The sequence below is a fragment of the Mytilus trossulus genome, chromosome 10, assembly GCF_036588685.1.
Source record: "Mytilus trossulus isolate FHL-02 chromosome 10, PNRI_Mtr1.1.1.hap1, whole genome shotgun sequence".
Taxonomy (NCBI): Eukaryota; Metazoa; Mollusca; class Bivalvia; order Mytilida; family Mytilidae; genus Mytilus; species Mytilus trossulus.
In genome coordinates, this window is record NC_086382.1 from 41,741,996 (window position 1) to 41,762,535 (window position 20,540).

The window sequence follows — 20,540 nt, forward strand, 5'->3', positions numbered from 1 at the left end:
TAGGAATACATTGTAAAGCATCAAATGCTGCATGTTTACCCGAGCTAAATAGATTGCCTTTATATACCAAAATAGAATTTTCAGCAATAAAATATTGGCTTCATATACTTGAATCAAATAATTCACTTGCCCAAAAAATTTATAAAGCAACTGAAAAAAATAACTCTTGGATAATAAATATGAAAAATCTCATTTCAAGACTTGGATTTCATTTTATTAATCTAAATCCTATTGATATTAAGATGTATTTAAAACCCATTCAAGAAAGAATTAATGATATAGCCTTCCAAAAGCAAGAAACTGACATCAATCAAAATAAAAAATTGAATTTTTTTAATATACTTTATAAACCAAATAAAAGACCATCGTATGTTGATCAATGCAAATCCAAAAGTGATAGATCAACATTATGTAAATTGAGGTTAAGTGCTCATACTTTATCTATTGAAAGAGGGCGATATCTAAAAATACCAAAGCAGAGTAGGGTATGTCTTTGCTGCAACAATGGAGACATTGAAGATGAACTTCACTTTCTTTTAAAATGTTCCTCCTATAAATATGTGAGAGATAACCTTATTAAAAAATTAAATAATGTTCTATTGAACAACAAATTTCCTTCCTTATCATATAACTTGCTTATATCAATTCTAAATAGTAATTCCCAAACAATATTAAAAATTGTTGTCAACTATTTGAATGAATGCTTGTTGGTGAGAAACTCATTATTAAAAGGTACTTGATTTCTGTAATAATGTATATGCTTCTCATTTATTTTTTTATATATTTCTCTCATAATAATATCCACTGTCACTCCTTCATTGTATATATGTTATTGTAGTTAGTCTTTAATTTGTTGCCATAACCATTTATTGTCAATGTGTTAGTGCTAATAAAGTTATCTTATCTTATCTTATCTTATCTTACAATAAAACCGAATGGAGTGGATCCATCCGAATAACATTAACTTAAAAAAACTAAAGGTAGGTGTTAATATAAGAAAATGTTATCATGTTTTGATGTTCTTGTGTGTCATATTTACCATACTGAAAATTTCGTAAATTTGTATTTTTTTCTCCGTTTTAAGAACAAAATGCATATTATTTTTTTTGTTGTTATAAATGTTTGAAAAAAATACTTATCTAAGAATTTTGAAAAGAAAAAAAAGTGATATGGGATGAACATATTCCTGGTAAAGTAATTGTTTGTACCTCACACCCATTTTCTCAAAATTTTGGCTACAAAGACTGACCTGATTAGTAAAAAAAAATGAAAAATTGAATACTCAAAAACTTATCATTATATAGGCCTAAATACACAATTTTTTCACAAGGTTGATATAACAATTTTTGAATTCATCTATATTTTGATCACATTTTTGGAAATAATTAGTTTATTGTCGGCTTGTGAAATATGGTTGTCGTATGTCTCATTTTAGCATAACCCGCGACAGATATAACAGCTATCGGGTTCAAATTCGGGATTGTCTTCCATCTTATAGACCGACCAAATATTTTTGTGTACATTGGTGCACTTCCGTTTTAAATTTTTGTTGAAGAACGACAAGGTAGAAAAGAAATTTCACACATTGACAGCCACAATTTTTATTTTAAGAATGAAAAACATATTAACCAACTGATACAAAATTGAAATTTTTGCTGCCAAAATGACACATTTATCAGCAGGGATTTTTACATCTTTGACAGTTTGATTTTATCTCATATTTTGATCTTATACAGGTTGGGAACAAACCCTCTCTATAGTGATCATAATATTCCTCTACAGAGGGGTATTTTTGTTTAGACTGGATTTAAATCAAAACAGGGCAGAATGGCATTCTCTACTTATTATGGCAGTAACCTGCAACAGTGTATCAGGTCCGTTTGAGACAATGAAAACAATTATACTTATAAGAATACTACTTGTCAAAACTTGATTATAAAATTATCGAACGCGAAACCAATAAAATTGGGCGCGAACACGTAGGGTGCGAACGGACTTTGGGTGCGAAAGTGAAAGGGGGCGAACATGAGTGGGCGCGAACGGACCCAGATTCCCTGCAACAGTTGATGCACCAATTGATGTACTTAGTTTAATATGCACATGCCCAGTTTGCTACTTATCTGACTAAATATAAAATCTATTGTTCACCATGATTGAAAGCTGTGGTGATCAGGTAAATTCTACTCACTTATGCCTCACTGAACAGAATTTCTATTGTTAGATTTAACATGAAATTTAAAGGTCAACTATTCCTTTTGATGTTGATCAGGTGTTCAGATAGGTATACAATAGATTTCAAGTTTTATCACTTTAGCAGAAAACGGGTTATCCCAATTTTTAGTAAAGTGCATATGTTGATGCACCTACTACTAGAGATTATAGCCAATATAATAAGAAAATGCCATTCTGCCCTAATTTGCTTTAAATCGAGTGCAAACACAAATACCCCTCTATAGAGAGATAATTTTATCCCTCTAAAGAAGGTTTATCCCTCTATACAGGTATAATCACCATCCAGGGGTTTGTTCCCAACCTGTTCATTGTCATTGAAGTAATACATTGTGTTCGTATTATTTTAACATCAATTACTAAGAAAACATATAAATGGGTTCTAAAGTGTGAACTGAAGTATAAATTCCAAATTGCATCTAAAATTATATCATGTTTACCAAGAGCGTAGCTCCCTATATGGCAACACACTTAATTTTGTGCTTATATCAGCATGCTGATTTTTTAAGGTAGTGTCTGTGCGGTATAAGGTCCCTTTAAACGGTTCACACCCAATACACTTTCGCACCCTACACGTTCGCACCTGGCTTGTTCGCACTCTACACATTCGCGCCCAATTTTAATTCAAATTCCAGCAGAATTATTGGAAAATCATAATTGTTGTTTTAAATTGCTTCAACAGAATGTATTTGGCTTGGTATGATTAAAACATTGAAGATTTTAAATGAAAAACACAAAAGATAATTGTTTTTAACAGCTTGGTCCCTTTGATCTGAAACAATGAAACAATAAAATATAGCAATACACTATTAAATGTATAATCTAAACATGATTTAAAAAAAATTCAACACACCAAAAAAATACGTAGTCAGAAATTCACTTTATTTTGAAACAAGTCAATGAAACAAAGTTATAGCAATACACCAACCAAAACATGATAAAGAGTTATTCAACACAAAATAAAAGTTGACAGAATCTCACTTTATTTAGAAAGGATTATATTTTTTTAACAATACACTATCCAAAACATGCATGATAAAGATTTATTCAACACAAAAAAATGCTGTCTCACTTTATTTTGAGACAATGACAACAAATATACTTATAAGAATACACTTGCCAAAACTTGATTACAAAGTTATTAAACACAAAACCGATTAAAATTTAATAGGCGCGAACATGTACATGTAGGGTGCTAAAGTGAAAGGGGGCGAACATGAGTGGGTGAGAACGGACCTGGATTCTGTCTGTGCGTACCTGCATGTGTGTACAAATAGTCAAAATGCCATTCACAGACTATGCCTCCCCACACCCGATTTTATAATAAAATGCCATCGGAGGGGTTTACATTTAACATTTTTTTGAAAGGCCAGGTACAAACCTATGAATTTCACACCGTTTTGATTATGTGAAATGTGCCTGTATCAAATTTCTTCATGGATATGCACATGACCTCATTTCAGTTTTTTGTGTTCAGATTAGGCACTTTCCCCCTTGTTCTTTGGATTGAAACTTTTAATTATATGAAAAGTACACTTTAAATATTTATTGCATTGTAAACTAGAGAAAATTCTGATTCCAGTGATATCTAGTTTTATACAAGTATCTATATTAACCATTCCACCACCAAAGGTTTACAGATGCATTGGTTCCCCAAAATATAGCGTAATAGAAAAAAACCTGTTGATTGCACCCACTTGTTACTTTATTTAGAAATGTATAGACCTCATTTTGACTTTATAGGAAAAAGATGCTAAAATGAGTTTTATGATTCAAGATTCACCAACTTCAAGGTATAACCAACAAAATCGTCCAGGCAGTGCCAGTAGACGTCCTGGGAGCTCAATTAATCCTATAACAGTAAGTTAAATGCTTAATGGTGAATTTATCAGAAATAGTTATTGTTTCATGTTATTTGAAATATAGTTGTGAAACTGTAGCTCATACACTTTAGGTCCTTATGATATACATTTATTTTGACAAATTGCGGACCTTATATAGATTCGCAAATGGTCAAAAAAAAATTATAAGGACCTATGAGCTAGGGTTCTGTAGCTAGTTAATATGTAGTTTTTGACTGCCCTCTTGGTATTTTTTCTCTCTTTTTATCATTCACATCTTAATATTATTTTTTACTTTTATATAATTACTTTTCATATTTAATCAAAAGTTGCCATTTGTGTCTTAATATTTCTAGGGAGAAGAAACACCTGCATACAGACCACCATCTACTAGACCACAATCAAGACCACCAACAAGACCATTCAGTCTACGACCAGAGGGGTAAATAAAATTGAGAATAGAAATGGGCAATATGTCATAAGAGACAACAACCCGACCAAAGAGCAGACAACAGCTGAAGGCCACCAATGGGTCATCTTTAATCTTATTTAGACAATTTATTTTTCAGACAAAAACTTTTAAAGTGCAGTCATGTAAAGTAATTGCCAAATAAACTTATGTACATGTATGACATGGAATGAGTTTATGGTTGCATTTAAAAATGCTATAATGTTATGTGTGATGCACTTTCCTATCCATTGCTCTTCACGTTCATGTTTCCTAATAGATGTTCTTACTTTAGTAATTTTATTAGTGAGCCATTGCTCACAGTTCTTGTTTTTTTTTCAATTGAAGTGACTGTAATATGAAAATGCTCTTAGTTTTAGAAATATTTTCAAACTCAATGGCATTTTAATAGCTTCAGAAATCAATTTAAAGCATGGAATAAGGCATATAAGTGAGTTTTCAAACTTTGTTATTCGAATAATTTTCTTGAGTTAAGAATGTAAAAATGTGTAGCTATGTATACCTAATATACACAAAAAATTGTCACCAAAGATATAAGTTGTATGGAAACACTGTGTAATTGAAGGTAGATCGATTACTTATTGGTAGTAAATCTTCTTTTGAAAACTATTTGACAGCGTTCCAGAACTTGATCTGCATTGCTTTAAAGCTGAGCCAAAGACAGTACTTCCAGAGCAGTATGATTATGTATTAGATTCTGGTAGATCAGGAGTATCCACAATTAGGTAACACAATAAGCTTTATTTGGATTTATTTTTAAGGTTGATTGTTAGTTGCTTAAAATACAGTGGCAAATATTTCATGATTGTTTAGATCAAGAATTTTCATATAATGCATTCTAACTAAATGTATAGGTTGGTCCTTCAATAGGGGTCGAAGACAGGAAAATTAGATTGGCTCTAAAAAAAAATAGGGTAAATTGGATAGGGACAAAAATTTAGGAATTATACAGGTCACATACAGACACTTAAAAGAGTTGTTGCAGTAGTTCTTAATATACAGAGAGACTATATATATACATGTAGCTAGTGTTTTTATGGTGAAGAAGAAAGAATATATAGGTGCATAAAAGGAACAAACTCCTTGAAAAAAATGTGTGATTTAAAGGGGGTCTTTTAAAATGATGAACTAAATACTCATACTATTCGAGGGTACATATACAAAAGAAATCTGTAGAGTGTATTCATTTCAGAGGAATATTTATTCATTCATCGTTTATATGGTCAATTTACCTGTTATGTGTAACAAATTTATTAAGTCCTTCAGTTCATGATTGGTTTGATTGGACAGATTGTAATAAATTGCTTTATATTTAGGCTTTTGAAAACTAATTTCTTTGTTTATATAATAGTTGGGGAACAGATACTGAAAGGAGCTATAGAGATTACCAGGAAAATGATACAGGACGAGGTAACCAAGGTAAACAAGGCAACCATGGTTACCAAGGCTACCATGGTAACCAAGCATCTGCTAGATCAGCAAGAGTAAGTCACAATTATTTCTTGAATATTGTAAAAATAGTTTATACATGTAGCTTCATAAAAAAATAATCTTTCTTGTTTCTGAAGGAAAACATATCATCTATCGGTATGATTGTTTCTTATAGTCAATCAGCTACAGGGGGAAATGTCTGGCCAATATGAATTTTTAAAATCATAAATAGCAGTTACACCAGACTTCTTCGATTTTTTTACCAGATGAAAATTTTACGACCTTGACTTCTCCTGTTAAGCAGTTTGTTAGTATGCCGGTTATTATAACTGGATGTCAAATTGGTATCCATTGTTTCCATTGTTTTGAGGGAAACAAGCACTTTTCATGTAAAATCACCTATGTTGATATCCAGTGATTGGTCTTTAAGAATGTATAGTACACATTTTTTACACCTGAAAAGTAGTTGCTAGAGGGGGGTTTATGAAACACATCTATACATTTTTATTTATTTTTTTATTTTTTTAATCAATAGTGTTTTTCTTTTTTTTTACTTTTCCATATACTTTTTCACGATTTTAAACAAATGCATATGATACAGGGCTAATGTATTCTGGTTTCTGTAATTGCTTAATTGATCTGAATTTTTTAGTATTCAATACTGAATTAAAGCTGGATCAATAAAATCCTTCTGGAAAAATAAGTTGTTTTGTTTGCTTTTATAGAATAATATTGATGAAGACTTCAAGCACCTAAAATTGAAAACAGAAGAGGATGTTAAACCAGCAAAGAAAAAGACTTATGGAGAGATAAGGAAAGAGGTTGAGGAAGAGGAGGACTACTTAGATCAGAACTGGTCTAAAAGGAAACCAGCCTCAAAAGCAGAAATGCTGAAAAAGATGGATGCTGTAAATATGCCTAAAAATACAAAAGCAACGTTAAAAAAAACCCAGAAATATTTTTATATCGTTATAATTGCATTAAATGTATGTTTCATTATAATACGTTATTCTGATTGGCTAACTAGCAATCTCGTAATATTCCTTAATCAATTGCATTACAAAATGCAACTTTTCATTCATGATGACATGAGGTCCCACGATAAAGTGCACAGGTAAATGAAACAAAAACTTGATAAAAGGCGTGTTTTCATGATCCTATAGGTTAAAATGTAATTATAAGTATTGAATGCTTTTTTTGTAACTTTATAGGGTTGTAAAAGCGTTGACGGTGCGCACATTTTTAGTATGAAGCGCTTCCACGCTTCATACAAAATATAGTTCGGTCAAAGCTTTTACACCCCAATAAATTTATAAAAAAGAGCATTCAATACTTAAATAATAGTTAATTCTCAAAAACATTGTCAGTATCTATTAATATTTTTTTTTTTTTATAAACAAGTAGTGATTTTAAAATGCACCAACCTCCAAAAAAAACTAGATATTTGTTTTTTAATCTTCCCATTTTGAAACTTGATCTGACAGTGGAGTAACAAAAGGTTCTTTGAAGAATAATTACAAAAAAAAACACATGACAGTGGAGTAACAAAAGGTTCTTTGAAGAATTATTACAAAAAAACACATGCACATTAAAAGAAGCTTACATTAAAATACCATTAAAAAAAATACAGCTGCAAAGTACAAGCACAACTATAGTAAACTATACATAATCAAATAATTGTCACGGAAAGCAAAAACCATCAAAAAGAAGTTTGAAATAATGGTAAGGTGTATCCTTAATGCTGCATATCAACATTATAAATTCTATTCATATGATGGCTAAAGTTATTCTGCAATAAAAATATTTCATACTGTTTTGCAAGCCATGTGGAGTGAACCAAAGTTAACCGATGTATTGACAAAAATGCTGTTTTTGCATCATTCTTTTTATCAGTCCTGTGATCTTTTATCAGACAGAAGCTTTGATATAACAAGTTTTCTATTAACAGGAGGAGCTCTTGGAACATAATAAGCAACAGAAACTTATTGAAACAGTTATGATTGATCAACTATCAAGGTAGCATTAGCTATGTCTGTTTAACTTTACTTATTGAAACAGTTATGATTGATCAACTATCAGTTTACAGTGTATCTGCTCTTATACAGAATTACAGTGCTAAAAAAATTAAAAATGCTTGGTAGGCATATTGAACACAAAGAATAATTTAAAAATTAAACAAAATCATATACACCTCAATAAAGTGAATTGCAACATATTAAAATAATTACAATTGAACTTGAAAATATAGATATTCCAAAAAAATGTATTTGACCATTTCAATCCAAATAGTAATATTGGCAGAAAATGATTGATATAATACTGTTAATATTTATAAAACAGACCTGTTATAAGTGATCCAGACCAAGATAGCAGATTAAGTGTACCAGTGTCAGAGAGGCCTCATAGAGGGAGTCAAAGAATGTTACATTCAACAAAGTAGGTTGGATTTTTTTTTATTGTGGATTCATAAATAGAGAAAAAAAGTTGCATATAACTCTGACAGTTAGTCTTTCAAATAAAAAAAATATGTGTAAAACCCAAAATTATTTAGATTTTACCATGCTTTGGGATATGTATGCAATTGCTGTTAAGCTATCAAAATGTACAGTCATGTATACATGTAAAGAAGTACTTCATTAACAGATAGATTAGAAGGTAGTGACACAAACAGTAAAAAACCATCTATACTAGAATCGATCATTGATTTTGGTAGCTTGTTGCTTTCCAAAAGTGTAAGGGATTGTTTGTTCAGATCCTGTTGACTGGGTCTATCCAAAAACTTTTAAATTTCTATTTGTGGTTTCTCCACCTAGCAAGCATGTTGATGCAATGGCTGGTTGGTTCAATTTAAAAACCTGTGAGAAAGTAAGGTGACATATCTTCTTCGAACTGTTTCCTACCTTGTGAGAAAGCATGTTGAAAAACTGACGTCAAATGGTACGGTAGTCTTGAAGAACAAAAAACAGGAGTTGTCTAGTAAATTCATATCACATATACATTTTATAATCCTGAATTAACGTTTTATCTAATTTGCAATCATTCAATTTTCTTCATACTAGTCAGCTTAATGAGACAGTGTTTAATGGTATATATGTTTCAAAACATTATTTTTTTTAATAGAAATAAATGATGTAAAAAGTATGAATTCATTTTATTTTCTGTCTTTTATAGAATGAGAACCAAGAATACAACAACAGAAAATATGTTATCAAAGAGAGTAAGATTTGGAGCTAGAATTTTATCAAGGTATTTATTGAATCCTGTGTTTGAATTTTAATTTGAACATATATATCAAAAAGGGACAATTATAATAAAGAATAGCTATGTACATGTATGTGTGTAAAATAATGCAATACTGATGAAAAAAATTGTACGCTTTTCTACATGCACCATTTCAGAGACAATGAGACAACTCTCCATCCAAGTCACAATTTATAAAAGTAAACCATTATAGGTCAAAGTACTGTCTTCAACATGGAGCCTTGGCTCACTGAACAGTAAGCTAACTAAAGTAAAAATACCTAGTGTTAAACCATTCAAACAGGAAAACCAACAGTCTAATCAATATAAAAAAACGAGAAACTAGAAATACTTATGAACCACATCAACAAACGACAACTACTGGACATCAAATTTTTGACTAAGGACAGGTGAAAACAATTGCAGCGGGTTTAAAGGTTTTAATTGTGCAAACCTTCTCCCTTATCTGAAACAATAATGTAACATCACAACATGTACATTTGGTCAACATGTTTTTTAAACAGTGTGAAACTGTCAGCATATAAAGTTCTAAAAAAGATTTGACTGATCAATTGTTAAAAGTAAGTGACATATCTATGAATATGTATTTTTGGGGTTGGTTATAAAGCCCAGTAAAAGTCAAAATTTGTGTTTACTAAGGTATTTTTTTAGGTCCTTGAAATGTGCTATAAATTCTTGTAATGATTTTTTTCTCTGCTTAATTCAATATTTTTAGGTTCGATATTTTTCAAAATTTCGTACACATTTTCCACTGTTGATATGCAATCCAAAGACATGCCATAAAAAGAAGATGACTTTGTCATTAATATTGTGATTCTCCGGATATAAAAAAAATATTATTAAGTCACATTGCTGCCTTTACAATGATTGTGTTGCTCAAGATTCAGTGAAATATAGGGTTCATTGTATTGATTGATGTGAATTTTAACTGAACAAAGAATAGATTTTTTTTATTCTTAGTTCATTATACATTAACCTTTTGATTATTTGTAAATACGTTCATTTGATCTTTATTGGTTAAAATTCAATTATGATGTCAGGGAAAAAGGCAACCATGCATAATGGCATTACATAGAAAGAACATATCTTTTTGCAGATCATTAGAAATGAAGAATTGAGTTTGTCTGCTTATCGTCTTAAAATCATTTAAGAATCAGATTCTTCCACCAAATCTAGTGCTATACAATATATACCTGCTTTCAGCATTTAAAATTAAAAAAAATAGAAAATTTCACTGTTTCCAGTGGAGAGGTATCGTAATGTGGATTCATTTATTTTCATGGGTACCAATTTAGTGGATTGAGTAATGCCTGTATTTTGATGGATGTTTGATTTTGTGGTTTTGACTAGGCTGCATACAAACCTATAGAAAATTTGCAAATCGTTGAACATCTAAATTTCTACCTGTGCCATTGAAATCCTAAAAATTGGTATCCAACGAAAAATGAATCCACAGTATCACTCTCAATGTAGTGGTAAAATCTATATTTTGTATATCTTATTACAGAAATGGACATGATGCTTTGAGAGAACTTACTGGATTTTTCTTTCATTTTGACAATACACTTACCATTTATGAATTCAGGCAGTTTGGTAAAAGGTAAGTTATGTTTAATTTTTAGTGTTTTTAAAAAATTTGGTCACTTCTTGTGCAGAATTAATAAAAATATACTGCAAAACTTAATGGAAAAAAATCTGCAGAGTTCATAGCTGTATATCAAATATCAGGAATTTTCATGCTCGTCCTATGTTCAAGATTGATTAGTATGAAGTTTACCTAATATTATATTTGTCGGCAATTTACATGGATAGAAAAAGCTCCAAAAAGAAAACAATGTTTAACACACACAGGCTAAACCATGAAAAAAAGTAGAAGCAAAATTAACCAGATTTATGGTAAAGCATTGAGGATTCTGAGACAAAAGTTATCTTGAGAGAACTGTTTTTGTACAATGGGTCTCTATATATACAGGTCTTGTGGTAATAAAAATTTATAAATGAAACTGCTTTATGCATTAACTATATATTTTTTAAGTTTTGTACTGTTTATTCCTGAAACCAAGTTAAAATCGACAACATGCAATTGTTCAAATATGAATGGTGTCAGCTAGAAGTTGTCTAAATCAAAGGCAGATAAGTTTGAAATTTTATTTTGGATGGAATTCTTTAAATAAATTACCGATATTTAGCGTTAATAGATAATAATGTATTTTTAAGTTATTTATTAAAAGATTTGCGTCTATTGAATATAAACTGGTCAAAAGGAAAATGTAAATAAGAATTTCATACTTTCTCTTAGAGGTAGTCTTGTAAGAGTCTTTGACTTCAAAGTCTTTCAAGTTTGTTGAAGTTGCCAAGAATTGAATTACATTTTATCTGCATTTTGATTTAGTATGGGTTCATTATCTATATGCGTTTTTGAAAGATTGGGATTTTTATTGTGTATTTTTCCAAATGATATTTATAAAAGTATATTTTTATAGTGCGAAAGCTTTGCCATTTGTCACAAGAGGAAGATACGGTCACATACAGGGACCTAGAGAAGATGATCCATATAATTTAACAGATATATTTTCTGTAAGTATTATTCTTTTTTTGAAGATGCAGGGTATTTAAAGTGAAATTATAACTGTGTTGGTTTTATGAATCCATATTACAAAAAAAGAGGGATATCTCTGTCAATTTATCTGTCTAACCATCTCTAACATGATATGTTTATATAATTTTTCTGAGGAACTACAAATCAAACAATCTGAAATTTTATTTGATATTTATGTGAACATACATCACTGTGTTTTTTTTTCAAATTCATTGCTCATCTACTTTTGTCAACTGAATATCTTCTTCTTTTTTTTTCATTTTTTTTTGTTGTTGCCAAATGCCACTTTCAGTTCTATTTGCTATATCTTGGCGACTACTGAGTGGAGAAATTCATAAAAATAAATAAAGCATTGCATTGAACCATTGTAGTTGTATGTACATCTATAAAATTGTAAAGCATTTTTTTTTAGGGGAATGAAATTATAATTGAAACAAGAGGACAACATTCTCTGCCAGATACAGTAAAGAAAAGAGACAGGGTTTATTTCAAAATAACAGATGTTGATGAGGAAGAAAAACAAATTCTTTTGTAAGTATTAAATCCAATCTTTATTTAAGAAAAAAGTCAAATAACAAAAATACCGAACTCCAAGGAAAATCCAATTAAGAAATCCCTTATCAAATGGTAAAATCTAAGTTGCATACACATAAAAGGAATGCAAAACAACTGTCAGATTCCTGACTTAGTACAGGCTTTTCCTTATGTAGAAAATGGTTGTTTAAACCATGTTTTATAGCTAGCTAAATACTACATTCATTTACAGTCATAGTAAATTGACTATATTCTGAATTTTTAAGTATTTCTGTTATGAATAATATATTTATCATGATTTTCCTGATAAAAATAGCAAATAAAACACAATTCTTTGCTTTTGGATTAACTCCTATATCATTTGATTGTTGAATTATTTTTTTAGATAAAAGTAAAATCATAATTGTTTATGTAACATTTCTAATTCAAATGGATGAATGAATATACATTACAAGTTTACAATTGTACATTGAAGTTCTGTAAGATATGTCAGGTTTCTTTCAATATATAAGATGTACTAAAAGACATACACGAGGTCAGAGGTTGTGGAACACACACAATAAACTATTTTTCAAGAAAATTCATTTATGGAATTTTTGTTTTGTTTATTTTAGACAAGAAGAGACATACAGATCTCAAAATAAACAAGAAATGATAAATAGAAGAATTTTAGATGGCGTTCAAGGTACATATTTCACTACATAGCAATTGACTGTATTTACATATTGTTTTAGTGATGATTAGACAGAAATTTTTAGTTACTGGTGTCCTGGCTTAGACTCATCAACTTAAACTAAACATATCTGTCAACTGTCACAATTTGCAGGGGATTTCCCCCATAGAGTCTCCCAAGTGTTAACTTTGAAAAACCAATTTTGACCGTAATTAAAACAAAACAATCAATTTTATTATGGGTATAGGATTATAAAGACATGAAGAATCAAATAAACAACATTACAAGAAATTTGAAGGGCCCTTTAAAGGATTTGTAGGACTATGATAGCCGTATTGCATGTAAAACCTGTATGGCCATTCTGAAATGTTGGCAGGTTTCACTAAAGCTTACAAAGATTAAAAATAATGCTGTTTTAAGTGGCAGAGGTGATACAGATTTTTATTTTATATACAAATTTTATGCATTAAATGTCATCTCAATATTACAGAGGAAGTGAGAGAAAGATTGAAGAAGAGAGGAATAAAAACCGTGACTGGTTTAGGGAGATACTACAGAAAACTGGATAAAACTGGTTCTGGAGTACTGTACAAGTTTGAATTGGAGAAAGGGATGTTTACATTCCATATAGAGCTTCCTCCTCAGGTGAGAATTCTCCTACCTGAGTAATTATACTTAACATTTGTGGTTTTGTCTATATATCATATTATTTTGGGATTTAATTTCATTGTTTCCATTAATCGTAAGGGATATTATATGGAGATTAAATTTTAGTGTGGGTTTTAATTTCTTTTTACAAAATAAACAAAATTAAACCCTCCACGACAATTTCTGCTTTTACAGTATACAGTACACCACATTAATATACAGTACTCTAGATTGTGTTCTTGCCATGTTATTCTTCTCTTCTTATACAATTCAATTCAATTCAATATTTTTTTGGAAAGAGCACAATAGAGGCGTGATCTAAATACAGACAATTATAATATTAAACCAACATATAAATCAAATAAAGATGTATGTAACAACAAGTCATAAGCCAATTCTATGTATACCATTACATTATAAACTGATACTGATACCATAAATGTATTATTTTAGATTTTCATAAATTTTCTTAAAACAACACAATATAAGATATATGTGTATATGCACGAACTACTGTAACAGATTATTATCTGATGAAACGGTATGGTGGTCCCTCAAATGAAGAGCTTCTTCAATATGCATACAAATAATACAATGGGCACCTGTTAACACAATTTCTGTAGGATAAGAATGTAGTTTGTTTATTTTTTGTTTGATTTGGAGTCTTGATAGAATATAAGCTGTATTTAAATTTGTACAGGAATTATGTTTGTAAAATTTTATTAATCTTTATTTTTAAAGGATTTAGACCAAACTTTTGATGTGCTAGACCCTGACGAGACAGGAGAATTAGATTATAGTATCTACATGAGAGGTGTTATAGGCCAAATGGTTGAATCTCGTAAAAATCTAGTCAGAAAGGTTGGTGTTTTCATGTTTATACTTCAAATATTAAGGCTAATTAATATAAGAATGAGATGATGTAGTATAATTGTCAATTAGACAAATATCTACCAAAGTTCAGATGACATGGATGAGTTGTTTTTAAGAATTTGACCATCAGCACTTTTAATGTTGGCTTAAGTTAGCACCACCTAAATAGTCACATAAAAAATCATCTTCTTTTCTCCATTGTAGAGAAAAAACATCAAGACCCTTGTTTTGTCAAGTGTATTTAAAATTGTCAAAAAATAATATCATCAAAATCAAGGGCAGATAAGTATATTGAATATGATATGACAATTTACAATTTGTTGGCCCATGACCCTAATTTTCATTTGATATTTATGAGTTCTCTCATTGAATTTTATCCAATTCTGTTGTTATTAAAAAGTTTCTCAAATAAGGAGAAATTAACTTTCCTCAATAACTACGATTTCATTAATTTCAATGTATTTCAAATAAAAACAAGGCCATTGACCCCCATTTTTTATTTTGAAATTTGAAAGTTTATTGACCCAAAAGTCTTTTGCAGTAATTTAAGCAAAAAGCTTTCTTCCAATATTTAGACACCGTAATCCGTTATTTGCTAATATAATATTTTCCGAGGTTAGTTTGCTAATGAAACATTTGCTTAAATTTGTTTGCTTATAAAAACTTTGCCTAAGTTTGTTAATCAGCTGTGTTTATGAAGGAGAATTTATATACCAATGATATAGGTTTGATAACAAGTGAAATTGGATATCTCTTGATACCAAAATTTAGTTTAGTTCTGTTTATTGTGTTAACTTTCCAGCAAAGCAGACTAGATATCATTCTGTGAGCAGTAATTTTATATATTTTTTTTTTCACCAGGCTTTTAGAAAAATAGATTCACAGAAAAGAGGAGTAATAACTGTTAGTGAGATCAAGAAATATTTCAATGCTAGTTTTCAGCCTCCTTATAAACAAGGTAAGAAAACATGGTGCAGTTATTGTATAACATTGAAATTGTTGTGTATTCTTCTTCAAAACCTTTTTTAACAATATTTTTGTGTTGTTTTTTTTAAGCCTAAATTTCTAACTGGAAAGCTTTTAAGTAAGTTATACAAACTAAATTCTCTATGAAATTCTTTCAGCATATATATATTGAATGTATTTTTAATGTTACTTCATTCATACCATTTATGTTGTAGGTGCTACCCCTGGTGTTAGTAGTTTGAAGGCTTTTTTGGAAGCAATAACATCCTCTCCAAACCAGGAAGAAATAACCTATGTAGAATTTGAAGAATATTATGAAGGACTTAGTATCAGTGTAGATGACAATAATGAATTTGCTAATATACTACACAATACATGGAATATATGATTACAGTTAGTTTAACATTTTGAAATGAGCCATCAACATTATATGAATACTTTTTGTTTTTTGGGTTTTATTTTAATTATTAATATTTCATGAAAGGAAGTTGAAATATAACCAAGATTATTTACATTTGTAGATGAGTTATATGTAAACAAAATTCTTTTTCTTTTCATTTGTAATTATAACAAATAAATTTACAAAAGATAGAATTTTTAATCAAATAAAAATCAAGAATCTCACTTTATTAATCCCAGATAAAATAAGATGAATTGTATTCAGAGATATTCCATTAAAATATATATGGGAGGGTAGGAAGGGAATTTCAAATTATCCCTTATATCAAAAAAATATCTTTGAGATAATTTTGAATAATGGTAATAGACACTAACTGAATAAGACCCCTGACCCACATTCACTAATTAAACTTTCCTTCCTAACCTCCCACATACATTTTAATGGAATAGTCTTTATTGCCTATCTCTTCAGGTGTAACATTTTGGTTTTTGAGCATAATCTTTCGAACATAAATTTTATTTTATCTGAAAATTTGTTGTTAACCATTTCCCATGGGGGAATGAGAAACCACAGTTGGTTTCAAATGATATTTTTTTTAATATTATATATCCGTCCTGTTCCAGGTTTTTATTGATAATGCCTCTTTAAGGAGGGAATATCTCTGTAGATTTGAGGTCACTATGTCATAGGTAATTACAGTCATTTTGAAGCTATTAATAGACTGGAAACATATCATACAATCTTAACTTGGCCCAAACTTATATCTTTATCGCCCCCTGTATGATATTTTGCTTCTGAGTGTAACACCTTTTGGCAGGGTGTCATATATATTTATGTATTTTCTAATTATCAGTCACCTTCATTGTAAACGTTAAAATCAAATTTCTATGAATGGTTGCAAATGATATTTAAGTCATGCTTTCAAAACAAATACACTTTTATATTGCAATTCATTTTAGAGAAATGAATAAAAATGAGAAACATTGTCAGCAATATTTTGAGAAAAAAAATGATTGTCGTTCATTAATTTCATTGACACAATGGTGATTTTTCTTTTTTTGACAAAATATTTTTTCTACATAGCTATTTATTGCACAAGCTTTTTGACATATTTTACATTCCATTATAATTATTATGCTATTAGTAAAATAAATATCAAATTATTAGCACTGTGATAAAATGTTGAACATTGATATTTATTTATTGTCATTCTTTTAGTCAATATTACTGTGTATTTAAGTATTTCTCAAGGTTTGAGAATTTAAATACACAGGAATCGGTGTTTATTCTTATGAAAAATTCTATACAAAATTATATGCAAGTATCTTGAATTATTTTGTAAAGATACAAAATAACTGTGTATGTTTTATAATAGCTATATTCTTTAATTCTATAATTTCTGGATTTTTTTACCAAATGGCAGCAAATATGTATAATGTAAAATGAGTTGAACTCCACTGATTTATAACTTTTCCATATATGATATATTTAAATTCAGAAATTATTGTGAGGTTAATTATAAAGGTGAATAATGCAACTTCTTGGGTATCCCAATAACAAGAACTCACATTCCTATATATCAAATACAAACATTAGACCGTTGGTTTTCCCGTTTGAATAGTTTTACACGAGTAATTTTGGGACCAATTATAGCTTGTTGTTCAGTGTGAGCCAAGGCTCTGTGTTGAAGGCCGTACATTGACCATTGTTTAAACTTTTTTAAATTGTTATTTGGATGGAGAGTTGTCTCATTGGCACTCACACCACATCTTCCTATATCTATGTGTATGTAGCTTTTCTAAAATTCCCAATAATTAAACTTGTTTGTTCATTTTTCAAAAATCGAAATATTTAATACATGCAGTAATTTTGAATTAACAGTAGTAGACAAAGTTCACAAATGTGTTAAACAAAAATAACAGTATTTTTTGTTGTGTTTATTTATTCAATTTCCATTTTACATATTTAGATATATATATCTTTATTCTCGTAAACCAAAGTACAATGGTACAGAGACATATACAAATAAATTAACACCGTATAAATTTCAAATACAGATGCGTGTTGATTTCCTCACCATGAATTTTCCGGTTTCCAATTCATAGAAATGCTCATACTTACAGCACACGCCTAATATGGGTGAACTCATTTTCTTGCATATGAATTGAGACAAAATGTCAATATTGAAATTAGTTTTGCTTATGTTAACTCATGTCGTTGTGAATAAAGAAGTTTGTAAGTTATATAGATTGAATTGACCAATTACAAGACAAGATGTAAACACATATATACAGTTGATGCTGTAAAAAGAAATCCATTTTTAAACTACAGTCTGTTTAGGACTAGATTTGTATACATTTAATTGTGATGAAGTAATATATATATATACCTCTTGTGATTTTCTATTGATGTAGTTAATGTTTTATGCTCCTTATTTTCTGTTTTGTTTGTTTTACATTCCGTCCAATGTGGACCATTGATTAAAAAATGTAAATGTTAATAACAGGATGTTAACACACAAGCCATCATTAGTAAAACCCTGCATATGTATGTTTTTGTGCAACTGGTAAAATCTTTTAGAGTATCTAACTATTGAAATGAAAAAGAAATCAGATGTTAACTTCTTTTTTTATTCGAATATAAAATGCATTTTCGGGGTTTTAATCTGTAAATATGAGAAAAGTGGGTATATAAGTTTGTGATCTCTATATCCAGCATTTATTATGTAAAAGAATTAAATCAATAATTAAAAGGTAAGAAAAAAATGGGTAATGAGAAATGTCTTTAATTTCTTTCTTCAAAATCAAAAGAACAGTTAAGTTTACAATACGGTAAACCAACTAATTTTTGCGAGCAATTTGCAAGTTTCACAAGTGGAAAAATAACACTTGAATTATAAATCGTAGCAAATATGTAAAACTTGGATTTTCCCTATTTTATTACATCAAGTAAATTTCAGAATTGCAAAATCAGATCTCCTGAAAATCGACTAGAAAGGGCTTAACTTTGAATAAAGTATCCGCGAAAATAAGTTGGTAAACGGTTAACACTATACAGTAAAATGAAATTAGATGTAGCAGAATGTTGTTAGCTATTGTTCTAGAATCTGACTTTTCATGTTTTATATATTTATTTTACATGTGTTACAAATTAAATATAACTAATTTACGTAATTATTCTTCGTTTTTATTATCATAAATGATTGAAAGTTTAGAGCTATTTTCCTAATGCTTGTAGTTTAAAGGTATGATTGGCTTACTTGCTTTGTTTGCATAAATGTTTGCTCAAGCATTTTGATGAAGATTGACCGTAAACTGCAATCATAGATAGACAAGCACTTCAGATGTAAATTTTAATTACAAAGTTTAAGGAAGCATTTATACAAACAAAGCATGCAAACTTTTAAACTACATGCATTAGGTAAATCTAAATGAAGTCACCACATATGCAGTCAGATGACATATAAAACCAACAGTTGAAGTCCATACAGACTTATCATTTTTTATTTCAACATATACAAATGGTAACATAAAACATAAAAAGAGTAACAGAAATCTTTAAAATTACAGGACAGTATAACAGACCGCATCAACCAACAACAACAAAAACCATTGAAAACCCATTTATGGCTTTGGGCAGTTATCTGTTCTTTATTACTGACATGGGTTTTTCTCATAAATAAAGGTTGTAAGATAGCATATAATTGTTTTTATTTACTTCATTCAATATTTTTCTCATTGGCATGCATGTGGTCATACCTGATCTTTATATTAATTCAGAAATGCTGTTGCATTACTGCAACATAATTGTTTAAAATGATTAGAAATAGATTCCTTGGAGGCATTTGGCAAAACCTTTTTTGAATTTTGTATCCTTAATGCTCTTCAGACTTTATTTGGCCATCTATTTTTCTATTCAAGTGTATGGTGAGTCTTTTGTATACACAGCTTCTTTTGTAAAGGTACTATGTCTATACTAAAAATATAAAGTACTGGAAATTTACTTTTAATATAATAGGGTGATTTAATTACTTTAGATATATTGTAATATTTAGGGACCTGTAATTTACAGTACTTGATTAATACAGGTCCTTTCTATACTAACTAATACAATATATTTTTGGTACTGAAATAATACCAATAGTGATCAAAATATTCCATGTTTGAACATCATAATTGAAAGAGATTTGAAATAGACAAACTTTCAAATGCTGAAAATGTTACGGTGTTACCAAAAATTTGTAGTCCTTAAATTTCAAGTACAAATGATGTACTGTAAAATACAGGTACACAAAAATGTACATAAATATTACAATAATTTTAAAATAAAAAGATAGTACTGACTATTAAAAGTAAATTTCCAGTACTACAGATTTCTGTACAGAATAAGTACCTATTCAAAAGCAACTGTGTAGACCAAATTCATGTCTGTGATACAAAATTATAGACCTTGTATCTATGATTTTTTATTTACCAATCATGGTAAAAAAAATGGAAGATGCTTAAAATGCTGACAAAACTATCCAAAAAAAAGACAACTCACAATAACAAAACATGATATAAATTTAAGACATCCAAAGAGCTTTTTTGGATTTACCTTAATCAGGAAATTCAAAG

The 20,540-nt window shown here is 29.4% G+C and overlaps 1 protein-coding gene across 2 annotated transcripts; it reads left to right on the forward strand.

Moving 5' to 3' along the window:
- The first annotated feature begins 1,481 nt into the window (after positions 1-1,481).
- On the forward strand, positions 1,482-19,092 carry LOC134687370 (calcyphosin-2-like). 2 transcript variants are annotated; one of them, XM_063547620.1, is made up of 17 exons: positions 1,482-1,564; positions 3,973-4,089; positions 4,427-4,512; positions 5,157-5,264; positions 5,891-6,023; positions 6,696-6,878; positions 7,919-7,986; positions 8,311-8,406; positions 9,142-9,216; positions 10,739-10,831; positions 11,715-11,808; positions 12,243-12,361; positions 12,979-13,049; positions 13,528-13,682; positions 14,427-14,546; positions 15,420-15,516; positions 15,740-19,092. In XM_063547620.1, exons 2-17 carry the CDS (start codon positions 3,988-3,990, stop codon positions 15,910-15,912), a joined length of 1,773 nt encoding a protein of 590 aa, XP_063403690.1. In that variant the 5' UTR covers positions 1,482-1,564; positions 3,973-3,987; the 3' UTR covers positions 15,913-19,092. The 2 variants fall into 2 exon arrangements, with proteins under 2 accessions (XP_063403690.1, XP_063403691.1); XM_063547621.1 differs by lacking the exon at positions 1,482-1,564 and adding an exon at positions 2,261-2,281.
- The last annotated feature ends 1,448 nt before the right edge of the window (positions 19,093-20,540 follow it).

What these genes read in the sequence shown, in the direction of transcription:
- LOC134687370 (XM_063547620.1), top strand. Translation starts at nt 3,988, where the DNA reads ATGAGTTTTATGATTCAAGATTCACCAACTTCAAGGTATAACCAACAA. An exon ending in ATTTAACAGATATATTTTCT is followed by an intron (nt 11,809 to 12,242) that starts GTAAGTATTATT and finishes ATTTTTTTTTAG; the next exon opens with GGGAATGAAATTATAATTGA. An exon ending in ATATAGAGCTTCCTCCTCAG is followed by an intron (nt 13,683 to 14,426) that starts GTGAGAATTCTC and finishes TTATTTTTAAAG; the next exon opens with GATTTAGACCAAACTTTTGA.